The sequence below is a fragment of the Bombina bombina genome, chromosome 2 (genome assembly GCF_027579735.1).
Source record: "Bombina bombina isolate aBomBom1 chromosome 2, aBomBom1.pri, whole genome shotgun sequence".
Taxonomy (NCBI): domain Eukaryota; kingdom Metazoa; phylum Chordata; class Amphibia; order Anura; family Bombinatoridae; genus Bombina; species Bombina bombina.
In genome coordinates this window covers 1308628156-1308653777 of record NC_069500.1, presented here as the reverse complement: position 1 = coordinate 1308653777, position 25622 = coordinate 1308628156, and the positions used below count along the sequence as shown (strand labels likewise).

At 36.3% G+C, this 25622-nt stretch overlaps 1 protein-coding gene across 1 annotated transcript in view; it reads right to left on the bottom strand.

Annotated features, from left to right (window-relative positions):
* The window catches only part of EVC (EvC ciliary complex subunit 1), a 561189-nt gene that overhangs the window by 45564 nt on the left and 490003 nt on the right, over positions 1-25622 (bottom strand). The window contains exon 12 of the mRNA XM_053700301.1: positions 1647-1756. Within this exon, the coding sequence (XP_053556276.1) occupies positions 1647-1756 (110 nt within the window). The remainder of the gene's footprint in view (positions 1-1646; positions 1757-25622) is intronic.

Below are 25622 nucleotides of genomic sequence, written 5' to 3'. Positions count from 1 at the left end.
TTTTTATGGCGTGTTGCCTGCTTGAATAAACTACTACCTTGAATCCGGTCTGTTTTGCTTTGTCTTCTATTTTGTTTCAGTCTACATCCAAGGGTTAAATGGTCAAGGAGCGCCCTATTTAGGTTACCAAATGGTCACTAATGTTCACTGGTATTCACTTATTAAAGGGATAGTAAACACCAAAAATGTTATTGTTTAAAAAGATAGATAATTATAATCCCTTTATTTACCATTTCCCAGTTTTGCATAAAAAACACTGTTATAGAAATATACTTTTTACCTCTGTAATTACCTTGTATTAAAGCTTCTGCTGACTGCCTCCTTATCTCAGATCTTTTGACAGACTTGCATTTCAGGCAATTAGTGATGACTTCATGTGCATGAGCACAGTGTTATCTATATGAAACACATGAACTAATGCCCTTTAGCTATGAAAAATGTGTCAAATGCATTAAAATTAGAGGTGGCCTTCAAGGGCTTAGACATTAGCATATGAGCCTTCCTAGTAATAGCCTTCAACTAAGGATACGAGAACATAGCAAATTTGATGATAAAAGTAAATTAGAAAGTTGTTTAAAATGACATGCCCTATCTGAATCATGAAAGTTTAATTTGGACTTTACTATCCCTTTAAGTCCCCATATAAGGGCATTTATCCATGCAGTTATACAATGTGTGTAAATTAAATGGTGGTTATATATACCATTCAACAGTATTGAGACTGCTGTTCCATAAGAGCACTTTTAAATCTCTATCTTCCACTTTTTCTGAGAGTTGCTGTAGGAGTTTGTTCTACTCGCTTATAGCAACATGGGAACTGTGCTCCAGTTCAAATACAGTCTCTAAATGTAGAAAACTGATCACCAAAAACTGCAAATAACAGCTTTTTACAACCTTGTTGTACATTCCCTTTCAATAAGGATTCCTGCCGAAGAAATATTCCTTAAATCATCTCAATAAGATAGTATGAAGCTGATGCGTGTTTTTCTTATCTATAACGAGCTGGTTACCATGATGAGACAGAGCACTTGTCATCTCCATGGACAGCTAAATTATGTTTAATACAACACTGATGAACAAACTGGCATTACAAGGATAAGAAACTAGCAATGATTAAGATTCTTATTGGGCACTTTATTATAGAATGAAAGATTATCTGCCTGAGAACCCTCTGAAGTTCAAACGTGGAATGAAGATGAGTCATAGTAGCATTATTATCTGACTGCCAAAAGTTTCAAAGTATGCAGTACATAGTCAAATGTGACTATTGCTTTTTAATAAGATTAGAAAACTGATGTGCTAACACATTTTTGAACAGTGCTGTTACAACCTTGCATTTTTTCTATTCTTTTTTCACAGAATAACTAAATAAAACCAGAGATAATAATTAAGTTAACAGATTTTGTTCACCTTCATAATATAGATACATCCTATCTCTATTTTTAACACATTTACACTACACTTTTCACAGTTAACCAGAGCTTTGAGGATGCGGTAATCATTCTAGAGTAAATCACAGTTTACTTTCAACTCATAATACGAGCGGAAAGCCCGACAAGCACACGCGCAAATGTTTCCGCTCCACTCGTAATCTGCCAAAAATGTTTAACGCCCCTATAATCTTACATGTTGAATATGCCACTTACTCTTCATTTAGGCCACCCAATCGCATTAAGACTTCTTGGATAATTTGCTGTTGCTTCTCTGATGCATAGTTATGAAGTGTTGATGACAGAGCATGCTCCTTAGCCCATAGCTAGATAAGAAAATAAATACAAAATAAACATTAAAAACTAAATCCTTACATGATCACAATATAATGCACCTTTATCTACAGACTGTACAGTGAAATGCATTATGGCAAAAAGTTATCCAAACTTTTTCCAGAAGAACATGAATTTACTCGGGTTTTAAGTACCTGTTATGGCATCTGCTGAATGTCTTCACATCGTATTTTTAATCACTTTGTTTATCATTGATTGCGCCAGATAACAAACAAAAATGGGTTAATATTAGTCTGTATAAATATGTACAAAAAAGCCTATGGGTTTGCAATTTAAATAACTTACCAATTTACTCCCATTATCTAATTTGCTTCATTCTCTTGATATTCTTGGTTGAAAAATATTACTTGATAGGTTCAGCAGCAGCAGGAATGCACTGCTGGGTGCTGATTGGTGGCAGCACAAATATACCCTTTATCATTGCCTCACACAATGTGTTCAGCTAGCTCCCAGAAGTGCATTGATGCTCTTTCATCAAAGGATACCAAAAGAATGAAGGACAGTTGATAACAGAAGGAAATTGGAAAATTGTGTTTCATGCCCCTTTAATGCTTTGATGGATGCCAGCAAAGAAATGCACTGCATTAAAGGGACATAACCCCCCCAACATTTTCTCTTTCATGTTTTAGATAGAGTGTAAAATAAAAAAAAAAACGTTACAATTTACTGCTATTATCCATTTTACTTTGGTCTCTTTGTATCCTTTGTTGAAAAGAAGGTAGCAAGGTGTAGGAGTGTGCACTTGACTGCGGTTTTATAACTATGTTATACATCTGCAAGAACACCAGGTGGCAGCACTGTTTCCTGCCATCTACTGCTCCACAAAAGATCGCCCTACCTTTCTAGATATCTCTTCAGCAAAGTCCATTTGATAATATAAGTAAATTGGAAAAATGTGGGTTTCATGTCCCTTCAAAGTTGAATTAAAGTCAATTTTAATGGACGAATAGCATAAAAAAAAACCCAACTACAATTGTTTTAATGTTTATTTTGCCTGTTTTTCTGTAATTTTCCATCAGGTACACATTCTATATCTGCCCTAATTCAATACTGCAAAAGTGATAAGATAAACATACTCAGGAGGCAGAGACCGTAAAACAATGAAGACACTACTACAAACATATATAGATTTAAATGATTGGAAAACACATAGGCCTAGATTACAAGTGGAGCGCTAATTTATTGCACACCTGTAAAGTGGCTAGTTATAGTTACCGTCAGCTCGCAGTAGCAATTAGTGCTCTGAACCTAACTTGTAATACCAGCACATATTTACGTGCTGGTATCTAAAATGCTTTTAGTAAAAGTTATTACAGTTTCCCCCCCCCAGAGGTATAGGCACTTATGCTGTGAGGGTCTGTGCACCAGCACAAAGCTTCTCAGCAGTAGTGTATATGACATGAAAGCCACATTGTTTTATTCATGATTCCAATAGAGCATAACATTTTAAATTAAATAACTTTCCAGCTGACTTTTTATCTAATTGCTTTCTTTCTTGGTATAATTTGTTGCACTACTGAGAGTTAGCTGATCACAGGTGAGCTAATGAGAAAAGGCATATATGTGCAGCCACCAATCAGCAGCTAGCTCCCAGTAGTGCCTTGCCGCTCCTGAGCCTATCAAGGTATGCTTTCTAACAGTGGATACCAAGAGAAGGAAAACTATTAGGCAGTAGAAGTCTATTGGAAAGTTGTTTAAAATTGCATGCCCTATCTGAATCATGAAAGTTTAATTCTGACTAGACTGTCCCTTTAAACCTTAAAGGAGCACTTAAGTCAAAATTTAACGTGCATGATTCAGATAGAGCATGCAATTTTAAACAACTTTCCAATTTACTTCCATTAACCAAATGTGCACAGTCTTTTTATATTTGCATTTTTTGAGTCACCCGCTCCTACTGAGCATGTGCAAGAATTCACAGAATATACGTATATGCATTTGTGATTGGCTGATGGCTATCACATGATACAGGAGGAGTGGAAATAGACATAACTATAAAATTTGTTAGAAATACATTTACTACTCATTTAATGTTTAAACTAAGTGCTATTGTGTTGTTTTTTTTATCATGCATTTGTTAATTATGCAAATCTACTGTATTTACTGATTCTTTAAAGGAATGTTAAACTGTCTGTTTCATTGTTGTAACAAAAAAAGCATTGAACAGTTGCTTATATTTAATAGAAGTCATTGCAATATGTATTATTCATCTATTTCAATGGATTTTACCTTATATTTCTTTTTTTACACTACATTTGTGCAGTGTTTATTACTTCCTGTCACAGCCCTACAAGGAGGAGGAGGCTTCTGCAGGAAGGTTTATCTTAGCCTGGTGTCATAAATACTTACTATAAAGTGAATAGACTCGGAAATCAGATTTGCTCATGCTCGAAACTGACAGAATAAAACGTAGGTTTTAAAATTTTTCCACTCATCACAATGTGGGTAGGGGCTACATTGAGAATTTCTAAGTGCTAATTCTGCAAGAAAACAAGTAAGTAATTTGCATTTTTAATTATTTTTTTTACACAATCTGTTTCTTTTTATGTTTACCTTGATTTAACATATTTGTTTTTACCAAAGGAGCACTGTTTAATATCCCTTTAAGAGACACAATACACACCACCACCAGCATTCTGAGTTTGAATACTTGTGGTGCGCAGGCCCTCACTGCATTTATGCATATGCTGCTGAAAAACAGAAATACCTTTTACTAAAAGCATTTTTGCAAATGCAAGTATACTGCAAAAATACTTCTACAGTATTTAGAATTGAAACATACCCATGCACTTTTAATTTTGACCTTTATATCCCTTTAACAAGTAAGCAGATGACTGGGGGCTTTAAAATCCTCAGAGCTTAAAGGGACATTGTACACTAGATTTTTCTTTGTATAAATGTGTTGTAGATGATCCATTTATATCTGAGGGCGTTTTTGTAAAAATGTATAGTTTTGCTTATTTTTAAATAATATTGTGCAGAATTTCAGACTCCTAACCAAGCCCCAAAGTTTTAGATATATACTGATGTATACAGACTTCACATTGCTTCTGTTTGTATAATGGGTCTTTATATATGCAAGGGAGGGGGGTCTGCTCTCAGCCCCTTTCAGTGGGTGTTCCAGACTAACCTTGTCAACAATGCCAAATTGGGAGCTTCTAAGTAAGGTTTTAAACGGTCTTATACTGGATTTTTATATTAGAATCTGTGCATATTATTCTTTATAGTAGTGTCTATTACATGGCGTTAAAAATTGGTGTTTACTGTCCTTTTAAGAAACATGCGTAACTACACTGAACCTACAGGAAATCTTTAAAAAAGGTTTCTTGGTCTGAGGAAACATAAAGCTAAGTTATCTATTCATCAACCAGTACTAAAGGGACATGAAAGTCAAAATTACATTTTTATGTATACAACTTGTTTCCACATCTTTCTCTGCGGTATTGAATTGAAGATATATGGGGAGGTTTTAAATTTCCTCAATTTGAATAAATTCAAATTATTACTAATCAATTTACAACTTTGATCATTAAAAATATCTTGGTCATTTTCTATCCTCCCAAAGAGAAAAATTGCTTACTCTTAATTATGGAAAATTCCTTAAAGAACTGAAATGATTAACGTCATCTTAGTTGTCTGACTCTAAAAATACATCTTGGATTGGCCGAATAAACACTGTAAAACTGATTCTACTACCCAAAGTGCAAAAGATCTTTAGGAAATGTAGACCCCCACGAATAGTTAACAATTCTATGTATGTTATTAAAGAATTGGGTGGCCTTTGCAAAGAATAGTAGAATAGTGTTGGTACACTTGATTGGGTCATAAAATTGGGTATAAATTGAACATGATATTATCGGTCATTCTCTGCTCGGGGAAGCATGCTGGATACCTAAAGTAAGTAAAAATGATTTGCCAACAGTTTCAGTGGCTTTCACTGATTGGGTATTTATTATTAATCATGTTCGAGACATCTCCACATCCTACTCTTTGTTAACCCCTATTCTAGCAAACCTTGAATCTAAATATAAGTAGACTATTACCAATTATATTGATAACATAAGCAAACAGATTAAAACCCAAATAGGATGTGGCTCATCTTGGGCATAGTTTTATGAATATGTGGTTACATTAGTATCAGGTTAAACACTTTATTAACACACATAAGGAAAGAAGCAATTTACTTAGACCCCCCCACCACCACTTTTGATTGAGATGTGTCTAGCCTAACTACCACATAAAGGTACTATATCTTCCCTCTATAAATTGCTACTTACTGCTACCTTCCCTAATCCTCCAAAATGTGTAGTGGTCAGGGAAAATGAGCTTGGGGGACAACTAAATGAACAGCAGTGGAAAGATATTTATCAGAGCATAGCACATTCAGCACCCTCAGCACATGCCCTTGAAACAAACACCAATATCCTATTCAGATGGTACCTGACTACTCAAATAACAAAATATATATTTCCTGGAGCACCCAATAGGTGCTGGAGATGTGGTGTAAAAAAGCAGGACATGTATCACATTTGGTGGACTTGCAATAAAATTAAGGATTATTTGATTATGATTTTAGATGAGAGTAACCACATCATCTGTAGTAATTTGCAACTGTCCCCAAAAATCTGTCTTTTTAGCTTGCTAAAGGAGCTCAGATGTAAAATCAGAAGAGCCGTTTGCCAGAGAACTTATTGCTTCCAATTGAAAAACAGTAAATATCCCAAGCTTTGACATCTGGAAGGAAAGGGTACATAAAAATGTTATTACTTGAAAGTGTTACTACTTTAAATCAGGACACATAAATTTATTTTCCAACATTATTTTTTGGGATTCATATAAAGAGCAAAATAACATGTTATAATCATAATATTTCTTTCTTAAAATCTTCTTGACATTTACTGTAATAACATCAGAGACAATTATTCTAACCATTTTAGAAGTAGGCCAAAACATATTTTCTTCTTAATTGAAGACACCTGACCTTTAAACACATTATAAGTGCAAGAATGCATTACATTATATTAGTTACTGTTCAGTTATGTTGGGTTATTCATGTTTCTGTAATTAATCTTCCAGTTACTGACATTTTGCTTAAATATATAAATGCATAGTATTATATCTTTATTGTACATGTCAGTTGTGCTTTGGAATGTTCCACAGAAATGTTATCAGTAGTTTCTAGGTCACCAGACTTTTTGGACTTTTGATCAAAGAACTTCTCGCTTTTCTTCTTGCTCTCAAGCTTGGAAAATGCAATCCCAAAAGAGCCAATTGAGGTTGAGGTTGGGGATGAATCTCTGCAACTAAACAGTCTAAAGCAGAGTTACGACTAGATTAAAAGTTAGGCCCAAACGGTTTTGCGCTAACGCAATTGTGATCCATTTTTCTCCCGCCTTTAATACAACTTGGGAGAATTCCCAATTGCGTCTCTTCCACTTCAATCCTTACCGTGATCTAAAAGCTATGGTAAACTGTGTTTCGAAATTAAAAAGTTGCACAAAACACAACAAAAACATAATTTATGTAAGAACTTACCTGATAAATTCATTTCTTTTATAGTGGCAAGAGTCATGAGCTAGTGAAGTATGGGATATACATTCCTACCAGGAGGGGGCAAAGTTTCCCAAACCTCAAAATGCCTATAAATACACCTCCCACCACACTCATTCCTCAGTTTTAACGAATAGCCAAGTAGTGAGGTGTAAAAAGGAGTAAAAAATCATACAAAAAGAGGAACTGGAAAAAAAACTGTGCTTTTATACAAAAAAAATCATAACCACCACAGAACAGGGTGGGTCTCATGGACTCTTGCCACTATGAAATAAATTAATTTATCAGGTAAGTTCTTACATAAATTATATTTTCTTTCATGTAAGTGGCAAGAGTCCATGAGCTAGTGACGTATGGGATAAAATACACAAGATGTGGAAGTCCACAGAAGAGTCACTAGAGAGGGAGGGATAAAATAACAACAGCTATTTCTGCTAAGAAATTAAATCCAAACAATAATTATGTTTTCCTTATAAACTTAAAAAAAACAAATAATAAGCAGTAGAATCAAACAGACAGCTGCCTGAATAACTTTTCTACCAAACACTGCTTCAAAAGAAGCAAATACATCAAAATGGTAAAATTTAGTAAATGTATGCAAAGAAAGCCAAGTTGCTGCTTTGCAAATCTGATCAACCGAAGCTTCATTCTTAAAAGCCCAAGAAGAAACGACTGATCTAGTAGAATGAGCTGTAATTCTCTGAGGCGGAGACTGCCCCGCCTCCAAATAAGCTTGTGAATCAAAAATAAGCTTTAACCAAGATGCCAGAGAAATGACAAAGGCTTTCTGACGTTTCCTAGAACCAGAAAAAAACCCACAAATAGACTAGAAGTCTTTCTGAAATCCAAAGAATGTAAAGATCTTTCCAGAGAATTCTTAGGATTAAGACACAAGAAAGGAACAACAATTTCCCTACTAATGTTGATAGAATTCACAACCTTAGAAAGAAATGTAAATGAAGTCCGCAAAACAGCTTTATCTTGATGGAAAATCAGATAAGGAGGCTCACAAGAGAGAGCTGATAACTCAGAAATTCTTCTAGCAGAAAAGATAGCCAAAAGAAACAATACTTTCCACAAAAGTAGAATAATATCCAAAAAATGCATAGGCTATCTTTCCATGAAATAAAACAGAAAGAGCAGAGATTTGTTCCTTCAAAGTACTTGCAGACAAAACCTTATCCAAACCATCCTGAAGAAATTATAATTTTTTAGGAACTCTAAAAGAATGCCAAGAGAATTTATGTAAATAACACCATGAAATATAGGTTTTCCAAACCCGATAATAAATCCTTCTGGAAACAGATTTTTTTTTTATTTATTTTTTTTATATTTTTTTATTGAGGTAACACATAACATTGGTACATTTACAGTGTATGGACATGTTACATCACATTATACATATAGGTGGTATTGCATATTGTAACAATTAATGTTGACATGACCATAAATGATTACTTTAACCTCCCTTTTTTTTTTTTTTTTTTTTTAATATAGAGAGAGAAGAAAAGAAATATAGATAAGGTTGATAATTATCCGCTAAAGTGCAAAACCTGCATGAAATAACTTGTTCACATTTTCATCCAAGATTTGTATCCTATGTCATACATCATATAGTATACTTGCTATGTATATACTCTTCCCAAATAAAAAGCATCTCATGAAAGAAATCTTGTTTCATTATTTTCATATAATGGTATTCTTCCAGTTGCAAGGTCTTATGTATAGTGTCTACCCATAGAGCTATAGAGGGGATTTGATCTTGCTTCCAATGTTGTGCAATTAATACTTTAGCACTGTTAGATATGATTTGGAATAAGGCTAAGTATGTTGCAGGTAATTTTTTGGGAGGTTTATTTAAGAGCCACAATAAAGGGTCCAATGGAATATTTGTTGCCAATATCTTCTCTGTTTGGGTTACTACATCTTCCCAAAAGGGAGTAATTTTGCTGCAACTCCACCAGATATGTCCCATGTTCCCTACCTCTTTTTTGCAGCGCTAGCATAGGTCAGATCTTTGTGGATATAAGGTCTTTAAACGTGCAGGGGTGTAATACCAGCGATGTAGTATCTTGAAATTAATTTCTAAAATCTTGGCTGATGTAGAAGCTTTCATTGTTCTTTTAAATATTTTACACAAATCCCCAGGGGAGACATTGATTTTAAGTTCTTTTTCCCACCGTTTTATATATTGGTATTCTGTGCCTATCGGAACCTGTTGTAGCATATTGTATATTATGGATAAGAAATGAGTGAGCTTGCAAGTAGAAGTACCAGTTATTAAAAATATGTAGATTGTTTTCTATGAGCTTCGACCTAGGATACATTGTCCCAGCTTCAGTAAGGATATAAAAAGGTAGATTACTTTGCCTTTCTAGAGGGTTTAGTTTAACTATTTCAAGTCCGGGAGGGAACTCTGGGTTTCCTAGGAGCGGTGTTAGGGGTGAGGGTTTGAATGAAAGTAATGGGTAGAGGACCATAACTCTATCCCACACTTTAAATGTTTCTGTAATTATATAGTTATCTGTTAACTTTATCATTCTTTCAGAGCACTCTAGCCAACACAATGAGCCTAGATGATGATGGCAGCTTATTTGGTGTTCTATCTTAACCCAGATCTTGTCCTGGTAATTAGTGTGCCAGTCTACTATTCTTTGTAGGGATATCGCCTGTCTATACTTTTTCAGGTCTGGAACACCCAGTCCCCCTGATGCTTTGGGAAGGCACATTAATGTTTTATTAATTCTGGGATGCTTTCTATCCCAGATATAATCATTAATAATTTTTTGTAGGGAAGTTATATAAGATGGTGGGAGAGGTATTGGAACAGTTTGAAAAAGATACAAAAGTCTAGGTAGTATGTTCATGGTTATTGTCCCCATTCTCCCCAACCAATTAAGGCGTTTGGATCTCCAAGAGCTTAGGTCAGCTATTATATTCTTCTTGAGGGTGTCATAATTAAGAGCAATTAAGTCTGATTGGTGGCGCATCAGCGATATCCCTAAATATTTAATAGATTTGGATTGCCATTTAAATGGACACATTTTTTGTGTAAGATGCAATTCCGTCTGACTTAAGTTAAGATTCATGATTTCTGACTTCGAAAAATTAATTAAGAAGTTAGTTATATTTCTAAAATTGTCAAACTCTCTCATTAATTCTGGAATTGATGTGCTAGGGTTAGTGAGTGTGAGAAGTATGTAATCCACGAAAAGAGATAATTTGTATATATCAGTTTGGAGAGATATTCCTCTAACAGCATTATTTTCCCGGATTTTTATGGCTAAAATTTCAATAGCGCAGGCAAACAGTAGGGGTGACAGGGGGCACCCCTGTCTTGTTCCATTTTTAATATAGAAAGAGTCGGAAAGAGTACCATTTACTAGAATACGTGCGCTTGGACTTCTGGAAACAGATTTATGAGCCTGTAACATAGTGATAACCACTGAGTCAAAGACACCTCTATGACTAAGCACTAAGCGTCCAAAATCCATATCTTCAAATTTAACCATTTGAGATCCCGATGGAAAACGGCCTTTGAGACAGAAAGTCTGGCTTAGAGAAAATGGCCAAGGCTGGCAACTGAACATCTGGACTAGATCCACATACCAAAACCTGCGAGGCCATGCTGGTGCTACCAGAAACACATGAGACTGTTCCATTCTGATCTTGGAGATCACCCTTGAAAGAAGAAACAAAGGCGAAAAAATGTAAGTAGATTGAAAAAAACAAGAAACTGCTAAGCACTAAGCGTTCAAATTCCATACCTTCAAATTTAACAATTTGAGATCCTGATGGAAAAACGACCTTTGAGACAGAAAGTCTGGCCTTAGAGAAAATGGCCAAGGCTGGCAACTGAACATCCGACCAGATCCACATACCAAAACCTGCGAGGCTATGCTGGTGCTACCAGAAACACATGAGACTGTTCCATTCTGATCTTGGAGATCACCCTTGAAAGAAAAAAAGGCGAAAAAATGTAAGTAGATTGAAAAAAACAAGAAACTGCTAAGCACTAAGCGTTCAAATTCCATACCTTCAAATTTAACAATTTGAGATCCCGATGGAAAACGGCCTTTGAGACCGAAAGTCTGGCCTTAGAGAAAATGACCAAGGCTGGCAACTGAACATCCGGACCAGATCCACATACCAAAACCTGCGAGGCCATGCTGGTGCTACCAGAAACACACAAGACTGTTCCATTCTGATCTTGGAGATCACCCTTGAAAGAAGAAACAAAGGCGAAAAAATTTAAGTAGATTGAAAAAAACAAGAAACTGCTAAGCACTAAGCGTTCAAATTCCATACCTTAAAATTTAACAATTTGAGATCCTGATGGAAAAACGGCCTTTGAGACAGAAATGTTCGCATTAGAGGAAGTGGCCAAGGCTGGCAACTGGACATCCGGACCAGATCCACATACCAAAACCTGCGAGGCCATGCTGGTGCTACCAGAAGCAATGAGACTGTTCCATTTTGATCTTGGAGATCACCCTTGAAAGAAAAAACAAAGGCGAAAAAAAATTAAGCAGATTGAAAAAAACAAGAAACTGATAACGTATCCACCATCTCCGCATGAGGATCCCTGAACCTAGAAAGGTATCTGGGAAATTACTTGTTTAGATGAGAGGCCATCAGAACAATTTCTGGAAGGCCCCATATCTGTACAATCTGAAAAAAACACATCTGAATGGAGAGACCACTCCCCAGGATCTAAAGCCTGGCGACTGAGATAATACACCTCCCAATTGTCTACACCTGGGATATGTATTGCAGAAATTAGACAGGAGTTAAATTCCACCCAAAAAAGTATTCAAGATACTTCTTTTCATCGCTAAAGGGCTGAGAGTCCCTCCCTGATGATTGACATATGCTACAGGTGTGATATTCTCTGTCTGAAAACTAATGAAACATTCTCTCAAATTGAGGCCAAGCCTGAAGAGTTCTGAAAATAGCACAGAGTTCTAAAATAATGATTGGTAACCTCGCATCTTGAGGTTTCCAAACCCTTTGTGCTGTAAGTGAACCCCTTGACAGCTCCCAACCTGTAAGACTTGCATCCATAAGAATACAGTCCAGGAAGGACAAACAAAGAAGGCCCCCCTGAATAATATGATGATGGTCAAACCACCAAGTCAGAGAGAGTTAAGTGTTGGGATTTAAGTACATCAACTGTGATACATGTGAATAATCCCTGCACCAAAGATTCAGCATGCAAAGCTGCAAAGGACTCATAAGAAAATGAGCAAAGGGGATCGCGTCCAATACTGCAGTTATGAAACCTAAAAACTTCCCTGCACATAGCCACTGAAGGGAATAATAGAGATTGAAGGTTTAGACAGGCTGAAAAAAATTCCTGAAAAAAATTCCTGAAAAAAATTCCAGTCCTAAAAACTATTTAAAAAAAAAAAACCTGAACCTTCACAGAGTGTATTGAAACATGAGAAAGAATCTTGCCATAGAAGGTCTCATTCTAAAAATCTATTCAGAACCCTAAAAATAATATTCTATAGACTTTGGACTGAATCCATCCAAAAAGAACTTAAAGGGACAGTAAACCTCAAAAATAATGTTATATAATTCTGCACATAGTGCAGAATTATATAACATTATATTAGCCTTATCTTTATAAAACGTAATATTCCCTTTGAATTAAAAAAAAAACGCTCAGAAGAGCACAGAGAGCGGGTCTGTTTTATTCACACAGCGCATCGGGCCAGCTGTATAGTCACAGACCAGCCCGACCGCGCCATAACACTAAGTGCAGCTCGCTCCTGCTCAATCTGACAGCAGGAGCCAGCTGCACTGTGTATAATGGCGCGGTCGGGGCCGGGCTGTGACTATAAAGCTGGCCCGATGCGCTGTGTGAATAAAACAGACCCGCTCAGAAGAGCACAGAGAGCGGGTCTGTAAAACAGCCGGGTTTTTTTTAAATTCAAAGGGAATATTACGTTTTATAAAGATATGGCTAATATAATGTTATATAATTCTGCACTATGTGCAGAATTATATAACATTATTTTTAAGGTTTACTGACACTTTAATCTCCCCCCCCCCCCCAAAAGAACTGCTTTGAGAACCACATCTTCATGCAGTCTTAATAACTAGTAATTTTATAGCGTTTTTCTCCTAGTATGACTCAAAAAAACACTTTTTCAGTGCTTGCACTCGGAGTTAACCAAATTGGCAGCTGAATAGTAATAGTTGCTATTATAACCAAAATAAATGGTACACATTTAATTGACCTCAAAAGGCCGAAGGGCTGCATCGACCCTCCCGGTTATGAGCCTGTGACCCTTGGATCTTTAGAACAAGCTTTTGTAGTCTGGGCATTAACTAACTGATCTACATCACCGGCCAAAAAGTAGGGCAGAAAATAACTCTTACCTCCAAATATAGTGGAGAAAAGAGAAATAAAAAAAAAATTATTATCCTAACAAAAATAGAGACAATAAAATATATTTAGACCATGTTAAAATTCAAGATTAAAACCATGAAGCTCTTCTAAATAGAAAAAGCTAAAAACATAGATTTGAAATTAATCTTAAATGACAACAAATATAGAATTATAAATAAAATGAATACATTTTGGAGTAAAATGAACAATGTTATATACTTCAGAATCTGAAAACTGCTTATACTAACTGTCCAACAATAAAGTTGAGAGAGCAGCAATGTCAGCAATAAATACAGCTGACCTAAGAATATAAACAGTATGTAAATATGCTCTTTTAAGGTAAGATTGAAACTTAAAAAGATCCTGAAAATAAGTACTAACTTCTATAGAAATAGTAGTACATTCCCAAAAAGGAATCAGGTATAAACCATTCTAGCAAACATATCATAGATAGCATCTATAATAGGAAAAAAACCTCAGGAGCAATTTAAAGAAATCTTTAAATGAATATAACATATTTAATAGGAGGACTAGACTCCTAATACCTAAAATTATCAAAACGTCCTTAATAAAGAACTATATATATATATATATAAAAGAATATTTGTCAAATACAGTCTCTGATGCAGGATCCTTTGATCCAAAGAAACCCTCCTCAGTAGAATAAACTTAAGTGTATACTGTCGGTCAAAACAAAATTTATTAAATGTTATAACAATTTTTGAAAGACCTTATAAGTTTATTTGAAGACACAAAAACAGTCACAGCCTTCTTATGATTGCAGTAATAACGTGAAATCTGCAAAATTAATCAGGTACATTAAACTGAAAAATTAAAAACAGTAAATGTATTTGTACATATAGAAACATTAGCAGCATGAAAAAAAAATGCCATACAATTGAGCTGAAGAGAATAAAATCAGCGTAACAATAAAAACACACAGCTTGTTGAAGAAATGTGTTCAGGGCATCTTAGTTTCTACAGTAACATCAGAATCAGGATCAGTCTGAGACATCTTGCAAAATGATAAAATAAACATTTAAACAAAATATAAAATTTCCTCATATAGCAGTTTCAGGAATGGAAAAAAATGCTTATGCTAAAAAAACAGGCAAAAAAAGCAAACAGCATAGCTCTCTATAATATAAAGAGAGCAAGAAGCATAAAAGGAAGTGGGGTAAAATAACAATTTTTTGGCAAGTATGACGCACGACACAAAAGGAAGTGAATTTTTTTTGGAGCCAAACCAACAACAGGAAATGACGCAATAACAAGCGCGACTTTGCGCCAAAACAACTAGCGTCAACAAAGACACAGGAAATTACGAAACTTACGCCACTATAGGCGCAACTTTACGGCAAAAATAATTTGCAACAAAATGACGCAATAAATAACAGCGATTTACCCGTGAAAGTCAAACTGGAAAAGATATAATGAAACCCCAGGTAAGAAAAAAAGTTTAAGCAAACTTCCCAAAACATGATTTTCATACTGTAACTGCTAGACTGCAAATGGGAAATATACATAGACCTGACTTATGGCAAATATAAGTAAATATATATATTTAAAACTTTACAATATAACATAAAGCGCCAAACATAGCTGATAGTGTCTTAAAAAATTATACATACTTACCGGAAGACACCCATCCATATATAGCAGACAGCCAAACCAGTATTGAAAACGTCAGCAGAGGTAATGGTATAGGAGTATAACGTCAATTTGAAAAGGGAGGCAGGAGATGAATCCCTGCGACCGATTACAGAGAGCCTTTGAAAGGATTTCCCATGGGTGAAACCACTGAATCAACAGGCAATACTCTCTTCACATCCCTCTGACAACCACTGTACTCAGAGGAATTGGGCTTCAGAATGCTTATAAGCGCCTATCACAGAATAAATCAAGCACAACTTACTTCACCACCTTCATAGGAGGCAAAGTTTGTAAAACTGAGGAATGAGTGTGGTGGGAGGTGTATTTATAGGCATTTTGAGGTTTGACAAACTTTGCCCCCTCCTGGTAGGAATGTATATCCCATACGTCACTAGCTCATGGACTCTTGCCACTCACATGAAAGAAAATACATTACAAAGTACACTTACACACATAAACTACACTATTAACCCCTAAACCGCCATCCCCCCACATCGCAAACACTAAATAATATTATTAACCCCTAAACTGCCATCCCCCTACATCACAAAGTACCTAAATATATTATTAACCCCTAAATCACAAGCCCCCACAATGCAAACTACCTAAATAAATTATTAACCCATAATCCGCAATCCACCCACATTGCAAATTACCTAAATAAATTATTAACCCCTAATCCGCCATCCCCCCACAACGCAAACTACCTAAATAAACTAGTAACCTCTGACCTGTCTGAAAAACTCCATTACAAAGTTGTACCAATAGAGAAAAGAACCAGTTACAAAAGGGCTTAAATGGACAGTCTAGACCCAATACATTATTTTGATAACTTATTGTTACATACCAGAGAAGCATCCTGCAACTGGTCCCACATCTATAAGCTTGTAAGTAGTACATGAAACATGTAAATATTTGTTTATTACAAGACGAAAATGTCTGCCAAGCTTCACCCACCAATTGCGCGTATATTTTGGTATGTTAAGTTTCTCCACGCACGATTGCCTTGTGAATACATTTTCCTACTTGCACACGCTGATTTGTGCATGTGAAATTGGAAATATTAATTTATGCACTGATAAACTGTCATACAAGAAAACGGCTAACTGGACATAAAGAAAGCTGTGGGAGGAGCTTGGTGGATATTTTCATCTGCTAACAAACGATGATTTAAAAGGTTCATGTACTTCTTACAAACTTATAGATGTGGAACCCGTTGCAAGATGCTGGTCTGGTGTGTATCAATAAGTAATAAAGAATACGTTTTGGGTCTAGAATGTCCCTTTAAGGCACACTCTATTAAGGTAATGGCTACCTCTTGAGCTCAGCAGACAGATACTACATCATCTGAAATTTGCCAGGTAGTTGTGTGGAAATCTCCTCCTTTCATCTCACATTGTCAGTTGGATGACAATCCTCCTCAGCTACATTTTGGAACAAGTTTTTTTTCCATCTGTAGACTCAATTAACAGATATTTTTTCCAGCATTTTCAGTACATCACTGCTTTGTATACCCCGGGGAGTATTATCAAGGGTGAACCAAGATAACTATAATCTAACATAGAAAACATAGTCATTTTATATTTCAAATCATATCCATGGATAATACTCAACAAGTTCCCCTTCCTGACCTGAGAAAAGGTATGGAAAACAACCAACCTAAATCACATATCTATTTGTACCTTAATAAATCAGCAACATCTCAGTGTGGTTTGAAATGCAATTTGAAAATCAGAAGTTTATTAAAATCATACCGTTATTCTTAGAATATAGTGCACTGCCAGAGAGTCTGATTCTCCGTTCCATAAATCTGTAATCAGTCATTCTACGATTTCTAGCCAATCACAGCTCACTTCCTATTCAGCCTTCTCACTCTCAAGAATATTATGCTCTAACTACATTTTGTTGATCGGCGTTATTCTTTATAGGTGATTGAAAGCTCTGTATTTCCTGTTCAGCATATAAGCAGTTACAACATACATAACATACATGTTGCTTTCTAAGAGGGAGTAACAAACCGTGTGATATACCGCCCTTTATCCCAGCCCCTCATTCATCCTACTCTTACACAGTAAAGCCCAGCATGGAACTACTTTGGGATTACTGTGACGTTACAAGCATACAGCTCAATATGCGCAAGCGGCCATATTTAGCAATGCCGATATGTGTGTATGAGCGCATAGATTGGATGAATAACGCTCAAATCTGGAGGGCATGGGCTATGTTTTGGAAGATAAAGGTAATTTTAAATCAAACCAAGAACATTTAATAGATGTCTATGGCAATATAACTTGTCATGAAAAGTGCAGCACGATAGATTGAAAATAGTTTTCGAGTTTACTATCCCTTTAAAGTCAAAATTAAACTTTCAAAATTAAGATAGAGCATGTAATTTTAAAAAAAGCTTTATAGTTTACTTCCATTATCAAATTGTTTGCACCTTCTGAGGCATCTACACAACAGTTCACAGTATAGACATATGAGCCTGTGGTTGGTTGATGGCTTCCACGTGATACAGGGTAATGAAAGGAAGCTTTAAACATTTATCTGAAAAATATCTACTACTCATTTCAAATGCAAAGTAAGTGTTATTGCATTGTATTTTTATTGTTTATTAAGCAGCTCTACTATATATAATGTTCCATTTAAAAGAGTAATAATTGGGTACGGTATAGAATTCGTATTTGGATGGTCATTTTTGGAGAGCCAATCACAATTGTCAGCTGTTATGTGGAAAATCTACTGTCTCCATGCAATTAATCAAATATTATAATAGCACAAAGGATATAGGAATGAATGATAAAATATGGCCGAATGCAGACAGAATCTAAAAAACAATTTAAAATGCAATACTATAAACCACCGGTGGTATGTACTATGTAATATAGGATAAAAACCGTTAAATATGCATAAGAAATCCAAATTAATGTTAAAAAGAAGGGATAATGCTCAGGTATAAAATCTCAGACTTTGTAGAACACAAAACGGCAGTGTAATAATATCTGAGAGATAGGCTTTGTATCGTATAAAGATTTCAAAAGGAACTAAAAAGCAGAGAATCCGCCCTTCAGATTGGTCCTTAACATGTGATCTGATTCACACGGAAGTGTTGCTTAGACTGCAGAGGAGAACGCCAAACGATTTTGGCGGTGCAGAGGACCAAAAACACAGAAAGGTAAAAAGCAGAGAAACAGGTTTCGAATTTTGGAGAGTTCCCATTACCTTTACACCTGCTGATATTGCACAGGTCTAACATCCTATATATCCTGATGATATGAATTGATCCTATACATCAATAACACATACAGACTGTTGTAACGGACTGAATCTTATCCTCAAGGTTTAGCTAAACCGGTAACAAACAGTTTTCAAAAGGATCTCATTTACCCCTAAAAAGGACTATCTCACAAGGAATTTGCCGTTTATTGTTCTACCAAGTCTGAGAGTACGGTATGGGACATTTTATTCCTGAGCATTATCCCTTCTAGTTAACATTAAATTGGATTTCGTATGCATATTTAAGGATTTTTATCCTATATTACATAGTACATACCACCGGTGGTTTATAGTATTGTATTTTAAATCTATACACATATTAAATAGTTTTTTTAGATTCTGTCTGCATTCAGCGGTATTCTATCACTCATTCCTATATCCTTTGTGCTATTATAGTATTTGCTTAATTGCATAGAGACAGTAGATTTTCCACATAACAGCTGACTATTGTGATTGGCGCTCCTTTACTTTTTCTTTTTGCATTTCATATTGAGGTTTTGGATATCGCCTCACTGTAAAGAGTAGCAACGCTGTACTTAGCTATAGGGTTTCGCCTTTTTTTCTTTTCACGTCTAAATTCATAAACCTGGGTTAAAATTATTTGTAGTCCGTTTATAAAATGAAAAAGCATCACTTCCATGAAAACATTTTTTGGGGTTTGAGAGAATTACTGTACCAGATTTGTTGTCATCTTATAATGCCATAAATGCTTATTTTACTGAGTTTGAAACTGAAGTGTGTATCCCTGACCAGTTACCTTGTCTGGTCATGCATTATTTATTATTCTCAGAATAATAATAAAAAAAAAATCTCTATGGAATACATTCTGGCACATGACTAGAGAAATCTATTCAAAATGTGCCAAATTATTCAGAGCAGCTTCATAGATTAGGGCTTGCTATTAACGCTATCACCGAAGCAGTCATGGCTGTGTATTGCAAAGCCCTGCAAAACATGGTTTTATCAAGCACTAAAATTGTAAATATAATTAAATTGGAAACAACAGTAACAAGCACCAGTTGCTAATTTAGGTTTTATACCGCCAAAGGCACAATCAGTTATGCTTGCCCTCTTCGTGATTGTGTTTGATTATGAATCTATCTTTTCTTTTTTTCCTCTATAATTGATTACCTACTAGCAATATGCAAAACCGGAGGGTGAGGCAGGTAACTAAAATGGAGACCCAAAGGTAAACAGTAATAATATTTGTATGGGTAAGGAGGTAAGAAACTGCTTCAGTTGGATTTCTTCTCTTTCCTCGGACTGTACACTTTTGGATACTTCTCACATATTTTATAACAGATTAAAATACAGTATTTTTTCTACATGTTGTTACAATGCCTACAGTAAATACTCAATACTAGCTGTAAGCTCATGGTGACAAGTAAATGGAAGTTTAGCAGTTATAAAAGTCATATCATAAATACTTAAAACACAGTTAAAGGGACAGTAAAGTCACAAGTAAAATGTACAAGGTTTAGATAGAACACTCAAAAAAAACTTTTTAAAATGTGCTTCATTCTCTTATTATTCTTTATTGAAGAGTAACCTATGTAGGCTCATGAGAGTGCCTGTCTTTAGCACTCTACAACAATGTTGTCTGCTGCCAAAAACACTGTGCCAAAGAACGCATATGCACACTACTGAGCTCCCATAAGCCTACCTAAGTTTGCTATTCAGCAAAATTTATTGAAGATTTTTCTTTAAATGTTAAATCACCAAAATGTTCTCATTAAGGCCTATCACTTACTATTGCTTTTTCGAGTTTCATTTTATAGTCTACAGTTCTTTAAACTACATATTTAGCTTGGGTGACTGCTGGCTATTATTTCTTTAATAATCCAATTCATTTAAAGAGCAGCCATCAAAAGCCTATGTTAAATGGTATCACAAGGTAAGCGCAATGCGAACGTGACCTTGTGTTCGCATTGCCTGGAAGCCTTGCACTCACAAGAGCACGCTTCCATAGGCACCAATGGGAGCCTTGTTCTCATGTTGTCAGAACCGGCAAAGCACCTAGTGTAGTGCAGGGGGTAAATCACGCAGCAAATTAAAAATATATATGTATATGAATTTATACATATATGTATGTGGTTATATCTGTATATGCACATATTAACACATAAATATATATAAATATAAAACCAGAGGTCTGATATCTGGTTAATTGCGCTAAGCATAAAGTGCTTCTGCAAGCTTGCAAGAGCATTAATCAGCCACTTAACATGTGCCAGTAAAATAGCGCTACACTTGTGATCTAGCCCAGAATTGGTTAGATTAACCAAATTATGAATTGGATTTAAATAGGAAATTCTGGTCTTTGATTCCTGGACATGGTAAACCTACAAAAAAAAAAAATTTATGCATACCTGATTTCATTTATTTCATAGTGGAGAGAGTCCATGACCCATTACTTCTGGGAATTAATCTTGCTGGCCACTAGGAGGATGAAAAGATTCCCAAACCCCATGCGTTAGTCCCTTGCCGACACGAGCACCCACTTTTGCGGAATCAGAGTGAAAACATACACTCTTGCTGCTTGTTACTCTTTTTTTTTTCTTTTTCTACATTACACTGAGGATAACAAGGAATCATTATCATCATCCCTTATCCAGCAAGTATTGTGGCTACCGCCGGCGGTCTCAGCGTTACCAGTTTTTCCTGATGTGGCTTTACTCTGAGGCACAACTCCAGCTTGATTTTGCAAGGAGGACGAGGACAGTCTAGGATTGGTTGCTTACTCATCACGTGATCCCCCCTTCCCTAGGATTGGAGAGCTGATCTTCCACGTCACCAAACAGAGGATACCCGGAACTGGTAGAGGGCGGAGCAAATCGCAGTGCCTTGGCTATCGCAGAAGCGAGTTGAATACGGGCTGCGGTCTCAAAACCCTCATTAATCCTTGGAGTGACAGGAGTAGCAAGCAGCAAGAGTGCATGTTTTTACTCTGATTCCACAATAGTGGATGCTCGTGTCGGCAAGTGAATAACGCTACAGCGGGTGAGTGCTGATTTGAGCAAGGATTTGCACTATCTTTCCTCAAACCGTGTTGTACTAAATACTTGCTTGTTTTCTTGCATCTTTTAAATCTTGCCGAGTGAATTATTGCCCTTATAAAGTCACGGATCGCTTTATTATACTTATATGTTATATTCTGTAAGACCAGAAACCTCTCTTTTGCTGAACACTAACACTTTTTCCTTGACTCCGGATCTTGCACTGGTATATTAACTATTGAGGGGTTGCCCATCACTTGCAAAAGGGCAGTAAACCATTTAGGGGGAGACTGACCCACCTGAAAAAAGCCTATTCTTTTTTTAAGAACCAGAAAATAATAACAAACGGACTAGAGGATTATCAGAAATCCTATATAATCTACAGATAAAAACCACAAAGCACTGACAACATCCAAAATATGAAGAAGCCTCTCCATAGAAATCTTAGGACAAAAAGAAGGAACAACCATTTCCAACTTATATTGCCCGAAGACACCACTTTAGGCAAAACAAAATCTAACTAGTCCACAAAAACTGCCTTATATTGGTAAAAAAAACAAGATAAGAAGAGACACGAAAGAGAGCAGACAACTCAGAAACTCTCTGAGCAGAAATAATTGCCAAAAGCAACAAAACTGTCCAAGACAAAAGCATATATGCATAGGCTCAAAAAGAGAAGAATTCAAAAACCCTTGAAGCCAAATCAAAGGGATATGAAACCCAAAAAACATAATTTATGTAAGAACTTACCTGATAAATTCATTTCTTTCATATTAGCAAGAGTCCATGAGCTAGTGACGTATGGGATATACATTCCTACCAGGAGGGGCAAAGTTTCCCAAACCTCAAAATGCCTATAAATACACCCCTCACCACACCCACAAATCAGTTTAACGAATAGCCAAGAAGTGGGGTGATAAGAAAAAAGTGCGAAGCATAAATATAAGGAATTGGAATAATTGTGCTTTATACAAAAAAATCATAACCACCACAAAAAAGGGTGGGCCTCATGGACTCTTGCTAATATGAAAGAAATGAATTTATTAGGTAAGTTCTTACATAAATTATGTTTTCTTTCATGTAATTAGCAAGAGTCCATGAGCTAGTGACGTATGGGATAATGACTACCCAAGATGTGGATCTTCCACGCAAGAGGGAGGGATAAAATAAAGACAGCCAATTCCGCTGAAAATAATCCACACCCAAACAAAGTTTAAAACTTATAATGAAAAAAACTGAAATTATAAGCAGAAGAATCAAACTGAAACAGCTGCCTGAAGTACTTTTCTACCAAAAACTGCTTCAGAAGAAGAAAAACACATCAAAATGGTAGAATTTAGTAAAAATATGCAAAGAAGACCAAGTTGCTGCTTTGCAAATCTGAACAACCAAAGCTTCATTCCTAAACGCCCAGGAAGTAGAAACTGACCTAGTAGAATGAGCTGTAATCCTTTGAGGCGGAGTTTTACCCGACTCGACATAAGCATGATGAATTAAAGATTTCAACCAAGATGCCAAAGAAATGGCAGAAGCCTTCTGACCTTTCCTAGAACCGGAAAAGATAACAAATAGACTAGAAGTCTTTCGGAAATTCTTAGTAGTTTCAACATAATATTTCAAAGCTCTAACTACATCCAAAGAAAGCAATGATTTCTCCTTAGAATTCTTAGGATTAGGACATAATGAAGGAACCACAATTTCTCTACTAATGTTGTTAGAATTCACAACCTTAGGTAAAAATTTAAAAGAAGTTCACAACACCGCCTTATCCTGGTGAAAAATCAGAAAAGGAGACTCACAAGAAAGAGCAGATAATTCAGAAACTCTTCTGGCAGAAGAGATGGCCAAAAGGAACAAAACTTTCCAAAGAATGCATAGGTTCAAACGGAGGAGCTTGAAGAGCCCTCAGACCCAAAATCAAACTCCAAGGAGGAGAAATTGACTTAATGACAGGTTTTATACGAACCAAAGCTTGTACAAAACAATGAATATCAGGAAGATTAGCAATCTTTCTGTGAAAAAGAACAGAAAGAGCAGAGATTTGTCCTTTCAAGGAACTTGCAGACAAACCTTTATCCAAACCATCCTGAAGAAACTGTAAAATTCTCGGAATTCTAAAAGAATGCCAGGAAAAATGATGAGAAAGACACCAAGAAATATAAGTCTTCCAGACTCTATAATATATCTCCCTAGATACAGATTTACGAGCCTGTAACATAGTATTAATCACAGAGTCAGAGAAACCTCTTTGACTAAGAATCAAGCGTTCAATCTCCATACCTTTAAATTTAAGGATTTGAGATCCTGATGGAAAAAAGGACCTTGCGACAGAAGGTCTGGCCTTAACGGAAGAGTCCACGGTTGGCAAGAGGCCATCCGGACAAGATCCGCATACCAAAACCTGAGAGGCCATGCTGGAGCCACCAGCAGAACAAATGAGCATTCCTTCAGAATCTTGGAGATTACTCTTGGAAGAAGAACTAGAGGCGGAAAGATATAGGCAGGATGATACTACCAAGGAAGTGACAATGCATCCACTGCTTCCGCTTGAGGATCCCTGGATCTGGACAGATACCTGGGAAGTTTCTTGTTTAGATGAGAAGCCATCAGATCTATTTCTGGAAGACCCCATATTGAACAATCTGAAGCAATACCTCTGGGAGAAGAGACCATTCGCCCGGATGAAACGTGTGGCGACTGAGATAATCTGCTTCCCAATTGTCTATACCTGGGATATGAACCGCAGAAACTAGACAGGAGCTGGATTTCGCCCATACCAGAATTCGAGATACTTCTTTCATAGCCAGAGGACTGTGAGTCCCTCCTTGATGATTGATGTATGCCACAGTTGTGACATTGTCTGTCTGAAAACAAATGAACGATTCTCTCTTTAGAAGAGGCCAAGACTGAAGAGCTCTGAAAATTGCACGGAGTTCCAAAATATTGATCGGTAATCTCACCTCCTGAGATTCCCAAACCCCTTGTGCTGTCAGAGACCCCCACACAGCTCCCCAACCTGTAGGACTTGCATCTGTTGAAATTACAGTCCAGGTCGGAAGAACAAAAGAAGCCCCCTGAACTAAACGATGGTGATCTGTCCACCACGTCAGAGAGTGTCGTACAATCGGTTTTAAAGATATTTATTGAGATATCTTTGTGTAATCCCTGCACCACTGGTTCAGCATACAGAGCTGAAGAGGCCGCATGTGAAAACGAGCAAAGGGGATCGCGTCCGATGCCGCAGTCATAAGACCTAGAATTTCCATGCATAAGGCTACCGAAGGGAAAGATTGTGACTGAAGGTTTCGACAAGCTGATATCAACTTTAGACGTCTCATGTCTATCAAAGATAGAGTCATGGATACTGAATCTATCTGAAAACCTAAAAAGGTTATCTAAGTCTGAGGAATCAATGAACTTTTTGGTAAATTGATCCTTCAACCATGATGTTGAAGAAACAACACAAGTCGATTCGAATGAGATTCTGCTAAATGTGAAGACTGAGCAAGTACCAAGATATCGTCCACATAAGGAATACCACAATACCCTGTTCTCTGATTACAGACAGAAGGGCACAGAGAACCTTCGAAAAAATTCTTGGAGCTGTTGCTAGGCCAAACGGCAGAGCCACAAACTGGTAATGCTTGTCTAGGAAAGAGAATCTCAGAAACTGATAGTGATCTGGATGAAACGGAATATGCAGATATGCATCCTGTAAATCTATAGTAGACATATAATGCCCTTGTTGAACAAAAGGCAGGATAGTCCTTACAGTTACCATTTTGAATGTTGGTATCCTTACATAATGATTCAATATTTTTAGATCCAGAACTGGTCTGAAGGAATTTTCCTTCTTTGGTACAATGAAGAGATTTGAATAAAACCCCAGTCCCTGTTCCAGAACTGGAACTGGCAAAATTACTCCAGTCAACTCTAGATCTGAAACACATTTCAGAAATGCTTGAG